Here is a 9,053-nt window from a genome sequence, read left to right on the forward strand (position 1 = left end):
TAATTCTCGTGTACAATTTTAATCTAATAGTGTTTACATTTATAAAGGTATTTTTTGTGTCATAGCGGCCAATTGAGCTAGTAGTTCGCATGATGGGAGGCGATCGCCACCGCCCATGAAACATTTGTATAAGTAGGGCTGCTGTGAATGCGTTGCCCGCTTTTAAAGGAAAAAAAATAAGAAAAAGATTGACGATGGGAATAAAGAAATGGATTAGGAAGAGCGAGAAAAGGATACGGGCCTAATGGATGCATACTCATATATGACAATTAAATATTCATTACACATTGTTTTGTATACTGCCGCTGGAGGTTTCTTGCATGCGGTACTCGCATTTTAAATTTAATGACGCCTACTTATACATCATGTAATTTAAAGAAAAAAAACTTACTATAATTGATATATTGGTAATATTTTTGGTACATACCAGACAGTATAAGCTGGTACTTACTTGATATATACCAGTATTACAGGTACATACCTATACTTAAATAATTTCTTTCTACAAAAAACATCGCCGACGTCCCTGGAGAAAAGGTATCACTCCAATACTAAAAATGGGACGAAATAACAATAATTCTCTATAAAACAAAAAAAAAAACAACGCCAATCATTTGAAAACCAACGTAGGCAGTTTTATATTAAAAAAAACAGTTTAATTGAAATACTCTTGCGTTTTTAGGAACGTCGGTTAAAAAATATAAAACTTTTAGAAAATTGTAGAGGGAAATTGATAATTCACATTTACAATTCTCTTTTATTTATTCGTTAAAATTATTACACTTTAACACAACTAAAACTGTATTAACGTATTTGAAACTAATTGTATTCAATGAATCTTTAACTTTAACTTTACTAAGTTAATGAAGTCTAACTTAGCGCAACTTCTGACCTCTAAGTTATAATTTTGCGGAAGGTTGAAGTTAGTTTAAGTTGCTATACAAATGTATAGACTGTATATAGCTTTGTCTATGCAGACAGTTCGTTTATTGATTTCGAGTTATTACTATTACCTCATGTTACGATATGAAAAAACACACGGACTCTTAAGATTTGTTGTACATTTGACTAAAGCTTTGCTACTAATATTTAATAATAAAAATACACGTTTCAAGAAAACAATACAGTTTCGATTTGGGGGCTATACTTTCTTTGCGCTGGTACGGTTTATATATTTGTTTTTTTGCTTCTTTTCTAAAAATATATTTAAATACTATATATTTTATAATAACATATGTAACATTATGTCATTCAAGGAAGAATTAACTTTTTAAGAGCTTTAATTATATATATATAAATACGTAAGACATCGAATCTCGCTTTAATTTCTTAGCACATACACCGAATAAACAGTATTTATTTAAATTAAATGTAATCCATTATCGGCCGCTAGAAACTGCGCTAGTACGATACCAATAACACCAGTAGGGTTCGTTAATTGAGGAGCGCTTGATTATGAACAAATTGATGAATTGCTACTTGTGTGCGAATGCACCATCGAATGTACTAATAGGCGAATTCATGTTTTCATTCAATGGATCGTTTAATGATGTTTATTGTTTTCATTTAAAAGTATTATAAGTGTGAGGAAATATTTGGTTGCATAACTATCACACCAGCAAATACAATTTTAAAGTTTATATGATTGTAATTTATTTATTGATTTATAATTAAATTTAAAAAAAACATTAGAGGCCAATTATAGTAGATTCAGTTGCAGTGACTATTTAATTATAATTTGTGAGTCAGTCAGTTCGAGGGCACTTGCTTAAAAGTATTGTCTATTACTATTATGTATGCATTATATTTCAGGGGTTTACCCCATAAAAAATAAAATGCATCCATAAAGATTAGCGAAATATAATAATTAATTCGGCTCTCATTGTTATTTTCAATAACGTTACGTCCAAACATCCTGTAACGGTCACGTATAATTATTTCGCCAACCATTAACAGTTGAAATAAGGAAAATTGTTATATTTTTATGGCATGTGTCCTTGTCATTGCTTATATAGATTTAATTATAGTATTTTATGATCTGTGGTTTGATTTTTAATACGTTAATTAACTATTTCAAATATTCAAATTTACTTAACAAAAGCGTGCGCGAATATCTCAGTAATACTGTTTTATTTCGCCAATAGGAAGCCAGACCGACCCAGACTATTAAGCTGTGTCCGTTTGAACGTAGGAGGTTCTTACTTCTTACTTTCGCATGACTTTTTTTATTTCATCGCGGCCCACTGAGCTGGTGGGTCGCGTGATGGTAAGCGATCACCACCGTATATGAATATTTGCATTTCAAAGGATTAGGAAAGGATTATATACGAAAATAAAAATTGCCTCCGGCTTGCTCTTGCTCATCGTCCGACAATAACATATAAATGTTACTATTTCACACCTCGTATCATCTGGTGGTACCTACCTGCACCGGTACGAGCTGAACTGTGAATACGTGCCGAAGTCAGCTGGGTTCCCTCAGTAAGATGCGGGCACCCGTAAATAAAATCGTTGTCAAATGCATTCCCTAAATAAATCAGGCCATAAAAGCAACTCCGTTTTTAATGTAAAGCTTAATTGCTAATAGGAACCACCTTTTCAATGAAATAGAAAATATTAAGTAGCTAATACAAAATTTCTTTGAGGACTACCAAATTGTTTATGAACATCAAAAGGCGTTTCATTTGCCCAGAAAAGAAACATGCCATAATTAGATATAAATAAGATATGTTTCTTGAATTAAGATATCATTAGGTTTATTAAAAACTTTATTCCCACTTAACATTTTTTTTTCTTATAAATGATCTGATGTCATTATTTGTAGCTTAATTACGATGCTTCAGGAAATATAGGGTTTATATTTTATTTGAATTATCTATTATAATTAATACAATGTTAATATTATTTCATGATCAACCGTTCCCATATGATTATTGGGATAAAAAGCTATTCTATGCTTTTTCACAGAACTCAAATATTTTTGTACTAAATTTCAGTGGTTCGTGGGTGAAGAATAGACGGATAGACAGACAAACAGATACTTTGAGTTACTTGCGGTTTAAAAATATTAATAAAGATACAAACTTATGGAATTTGATAAAACACTAGGTTGCATTTACTTGTCACGTTGTCATTATCAGGCTACTATAGATAGTATCTAAGTATCATTCATCCACAGATAATATAATACCATACTAGTAACTCAACATTAGTTATTATTACCCTATCATTGTGTTATATTGACACATCTACAGCATAGAATACAAACGTTCAAATTATGTATACGTGACATCCGAGCATTTTAATTTGTAATATTGCAAAAACATATACGCAGTACCTACGCAATACATAATACTACAATGAATTATGCATTGAGATAAATGAACTAATTGAACCCATTATTGTTCGATCATCAATGAGGAAAAAAAGCAATGAGAGGAGAACAATAATAACAATTTACTGGTGTTGATAACATATTATGCAATTTGTTGACCATGAGATCTTCCCTTGCAATAAAATAAACTCGCAATAAAATAAGGGCTGGGTGTAGTGCTGACGTCAACTTTGGGTTCGCCTTTTATGATCAGATTATTGCAAATTGTGCATAAATTGGATGTATCACGTACTGCTCGCGTTTCTAGCGATATCGCATCCCATAAAACTATATTGTTAACTTCTACTATCACATAAATCACTTTTATATCGATTCGCTTATACATATTCATTCGTTTTGAAGATTTATGAGGAATTACGAAATTATAATCATTTGCAATATAGTCTAAAGTCATCTAAATGTAACAATTAAACGATATCATAAATTTTCTGTTCTCTAATGTGCGCGCGTGATGTATGAATATTGTTTGCACATTCTCACTGAAGTTTAATTAAACTAAATAACAGAGAATTGTGAACACTAAATGCGATCTCGCTGTCGTCCCGTATCTAATTACGGTTTTGATACAGGACCTAGTCATATTAAAGGACCGTCTCTAAAATTTGATTTTGTACTTTTTTCATAACAATCATTTATAACATAACTAAAAATCCTACTATCCTACTAATATTATAAATGCGAAAGTTTGTTAGGATGTGTGTGCGTTTGTTGCTCTTTCACGCAAAAACTACTGAACAGATTGCAATGAAATTTGGTATGTAGACATCTAGACAACTGGAATAACATAAAGGCAAATTTTTATTCCGATATTCCTACGGGATACGGACTTACGCGGGTGAAACTACGGGGCGCAGCTAGTAATTTATAGTTTCCCGTTTTTTAGCATTTTGATTAGCAATTAATGACAAATGCATTGCAACAAAACAAATTCTGCATGCATTTTTCATCTATATCAGCCAGTGTGGATTATGGAGTATTTATTTAGCTACTACTACTAATGTTAAAAATATGTATAAAAGTCACGTAGCGTTAACTAGACATTGCAGGAAGCTACATCGTAATTGATATTTAAAATGCCACATACGATATTTATCAATTGCCCGTTGTTTGCGAGGCGCCTCTTTATATTGAAATTGGTAGGGAACAGCTCAGCACAACGTTAATAGCTCTAATTTGCTAAGTTGCCAACAAATAAGGGTCTTATATATAATGTTTTTCAAATATTATACGTATTTAGATTTAACATTCACGGTCATTACCTTATATTATGTATATAGGTACTATAAATTGTGAACATATATTTAATACTCTTTAATTAAAAAGTTTATACTATAAACAAGTAATTCATTAAGTCTTCTATCAAGAAAAGTACATAAGGCCAAGTATAATTTTCAAGTTCAGCTAATAGCATGATGCGCTAATTTCCTTTTAAGAGTGGAATTACAAGCGCCTGTCGGTATTGAATAGCAAGCGTGCGTGCAATGTATCCGTCAGGCGCTCACGCAAAGGTCGCGATTTGCGATTATTCAGCCTGCCCTACCTAAGCTTTTATTGCCTCTCAAAGCAAAGTGACATTGAAATAGTGACAGTGTTCAGGTCCCCAAAACCCATTTCATGATTCGGAAAGCATTTCATATTTCTTAGTGAACGATTTATTGCGTGCTTCGTTTGAAAATACTTTCAGAAAATAATGGTTTCACTTTCTTCATACTGTTTCTATAAAATAGAAAAACCTACTTGTTTTTCGTATATTTGGAATACGGTATTTGCAACTTTGTGTTACATATTTTCATTTAAAAATATTTTGTCATCGGCTACAACACGCACTTATTAATTAAAAATATTGAAAAAATCTCAACAATATATATATATATATATACATACTTGTAGCTATATAACACTAATTTTTTTTTGATAATAACTAAAATCATAATAAAATAATAAACGTTAATTTTGTTTTACTATTGAAAAAAGGTTTTAGAGCAAACATGTATATAAATGTTGATAGAATAAAATTAATCCCGAAGAAGGCTTTGTTTTACTTACAAAACCAATAACACTCGACCCTAAATGCAAATAATATACAGCCTACTTACAGTCCTGTTCATAAAATTCTATTACTTTCGCCGTTAGCGTCTGTTCTATCCAATTCAATTCCATTTCTTATTGTATTGGTGACGTATTTTAAATCTAAACAGCGATTCAAATCCCCTTGGCAAAATTTATCAACGAAGCAACCGTAGTTGTTGTGTTTTATTAAAGCTTTATTTTTATAGTCTTATTTGATTATTTTGAAGCGTAAGTTTTGAAACTAAATCAATGCGAATAAAACATTCTACATGCCTTACAAAATAGAATCTATATTGTACACATATAATTTTATTTAAAGCTGAAGAGTTACAAATATTAATTCTCCGCTTAATATATACGTGATCTCTCAGTGTTTTATGCTAACTATAACAATGCGGACCCCTCGTATTAAATAAAGTTTTATTTATGATTGACTACCCATATTCTCAATTTGTCTTGCGTTTTCCTTTCTCACAAGTATTTTACTTATTTTAAAGAGCAATCCATACAATATATTATAAGGGGTTAGTATTCTATAATAATCCTTCATCACGCAACCCATAAGACGTTCGGTCCATGTTTAGGATATTACTTTGTACGAATACCAAGCTTTAATGTTCTAAAAAGAAAATGTTATATATACGAAGCTCCGGGGCAGGGTCGGGTCGCTCTCCGTCAGTGGGGACCTATTAGGCTTGTAGCCAACAGATGCGACATTGAAACTGCTCTACGCTTCACAGTCCACGTACACGAAATCTTGGCTGTTTCCTTCTTATTCATTTGTTTTTTTACCTGTTGCGTATAGTTACATAGTAAAAGGGCATGAATGGCCGCAAGAGGTATAATAAGAAATGTTATTTAACGTTTTTTTTTGGGTTGCTGGCTGAACTTTTATTTAGAATACGATTGGTCGTCTTTTGACATAGAATTAGAAGGAGTGAACTGATCTTATTCCAAATCATATCGAAATATTAAAAAGGTTTGAAATTAACATAATTCAATTGAATATTCACGGCTATACTAAGATTCTATTAAACCTTTTGTTTTGAAGCACTCTTGTATTCAGTTAAAATGGGTATCTGGGTCAGATGTCGTATCTAATTGGCGAGTATTAGACGGGCGTGAGTCCGCTGCTTTATTTGTAAACGAATGAATTCAATCGGTATATGTAATATGTAAAGCAAACATAATATATCAACACATTCCATTCATATTCTATAGATTTGAATCGAAAATAACGATACTATATATGGACAGTGTGCGAAATAATGTTCGGAGTGATAGGTGAAAGAGTGTAATGATGAGTGGTCGTCACCTTCGAATCCCCGAGCTCCGTGTGAGCGGGGCGCCGGTGCAGGACGAAGCGGATGATCCTCCTTCCGCGCTCCCTCCCTTCGCGCTAACGTTAGCTAGCATACCACGACGACGCCATTCTTGGATATGCGGGTAAGTACACAAAAGCTTGTTCAACAAAAAATTTTACTCTTAATAGTTTATTGCAAACTGTAATAAAAATTTTCGATTCCACTGAACTTATCCAGTATTCTTCTTAAATAGAGGATTTTACAGCTGATAAGTACTGAAGAGTGTAAATTTAGCCGTGTGACAGTAGGTAGGTATTAGCTGTATTCATTATTGACCTATATAAATCGGGTGTTGCCCTTATTTATATATAGTACACATTACCCAAATTTAAGAAAACATAGTACAATAACTGTTTCACATAGTACAAAGTGTTCATAGTACAAGAACTGTATTATAAGAAATTTGATGATTGTCATTGGCTATTTATATAGCCTATGTGAATCATTACGGGTGCAGCTTACTGAGAGTGAAAGGCTGAAACATTTTTCAATCGGTCTAGTAGATATTGTACTAAATCATTACAAACAGACAAAACAAAAATAATATATTTATAATATTAGTGTAGATGAGTGTATAGATAAAATATGAAAAACTTTTCTGCTGATTAAAGTTACGAAATGAGATGTGTTAATAGAAACTTATACGTATAATCCATCATAAATATATTAATATATCAAGAGTTTTATAATTACATTTATTCAAGTAATTATTATGGGAAAAATTAAACTGTAGAATATTCAAATATTTTAATTTAAGAGTCGACAACGCTTCGGCACGAATTGAGTCTGCACGCGCCGGAGGAGGTACCATAATTAGCAGGCGAATGCTACTGTGTTTCGTATGGCAAGTGAGAAGAAGCCGGAGGCTCGTATGACGTATCCTTTTCCTTATCTTTTTCTTTTTTCCATGTGTGAAACGTTTCCCACATCCCGTAAAAGTGAACAACGAATTCACAAATGTTCACGGAAAAGGTCTGGCTCTCTCTGCCAGAAGGCTATAAGTTCCATACCCAGCAGTTAACTATAGACTAATAGTAATAATATATATGCAAAAACACAATCCCATTTTCGCAAAATACATGCTTAAAAAAATAATATCATGCATTGCCTATAACTCGTATTGTGATATTTTTAATTTAGCATTGTGAAATACAGTCTAAACTTATTTTTGGAAAATGTATTTACATTTACGGTGTTATAATAACTTAGTGTTCACTGAATCTTTATAAATATATATTAGAAATGTTACGTTTCTTCATGGAAAGAACCTACAGAGGAATTCTATTATATTATTATTTATTGAATGTTTTATAGTATTTTAAAATAAATAAACACAAGGTTACTAAAACTAGTAACGTGTGTTATTGAAAACGGTTATTAAGAATATGTAAGATAACAATATGAGTCGAGTATGAGTCGTGTCCTATTCTTTAGTCTTTCAAAGATGACAAGCAGTCTGAGAGACAATTAATATATCTTAATATTCATGAGATGAACGAACAGTGGTCTGCATTAACACAACAATGGCACTCGCTGTATGGAGACGATATACTTTGTTTTACAAGTACCATGCATAACCTTTGTTATGTCTAATGACACTTTCCCTAAATATCACATGTTATTTCTGTAATTATGAAGCGACTTTCTTTTTTAACATTTTCGTAATATGTTTGCAGAAGTGTATGTTTATGCCTGTATTTTTATTAATGAATATAGTGATTCAAATGACTAGCTAGTTAATTAGAGAATCAAACTCAATTATGTATACAATCCGCTATGATCTCTATTAATCAATTTAATCTTCAAGTAATTCACTCAACGTAAAGTTCTGTAGAAAAGGACCATATAATATATATAAGTTAATATTAATTACAAAGCAATTTAGACACCTTATTTACTTTAAAATCGGATTGAATTTGTGAATTACTTGACGCGTAGAACGAGAAGGTTTCAATTATAGCAACATATTTAATTATAAAAGAAATCCAAATTTATCATTTTTTTAATGAAAACAAAAAACACATTTCATTAAAAAATGTTGTTATTTTAACAAAATCAAATCCAATCATTAACCGGTGGGGCACTTTAATGGGCTTAGGCTTAAAAGAGTACGCAAAAATTTGACTACGACAACTAGGTACATCTTTCAATTATTACTTAGTCTGGCCATAAATACTGTTACACTTAATTATAAAAAAATATTACATTTGAATTTCGAATCTGTC

At 31.6% G+C, this 9,053-nt stretch overlaps 1 protein-coding gene across 6 annotated transcripts in view; it reads left to right on the top strand.

Annotated features, from left to right (window-relative positions):
* Positions 1–9,053, top strand: part of LOC119831464 (cAMP-specific 3',5'-cyclic phosphodiesterase) — a 187,308-nt gene that overhangs the window by 66,782 nt on the left and 111,473 nt on the right. For 3 of the 6 annotated variants that reach the window (XM_038354821.1, XM_038354822.1, XM_038354823.1), the window contains exon 2: positions 6,686–6,910. The exons of the other annotated variants lie outside the window; for them this stretch is intronic. In XM_038354821.1, coding sequence (XP_038210749.1) covers positions 6,762–6,910 — 149 coding nt within the window. In that variant the 5' untranslated portion in view covers positions 6,686–6,761. The remainder of the gene's footprint in view (positions 1–6,685; positions 6,911–9,053) is intronic. 6 annotated transcript variants of the gene reach the window in all.

The sequence above is a fragment of the Zerene cesonia genome, chromosome 13 (genome assembly GCF_012273895.1).
Source record: "Zerene cesonia ecotype Mississippi chromosome 13, Zerene_cesonia_1.1, whole genome shotgun sequence".
NCBI classification, from domain to species: Eukaryota; Metazoa; Arthropoda; class Insecta; order Lepidoptera; family Pieridae; genus Zerene; species Zerene cesonia.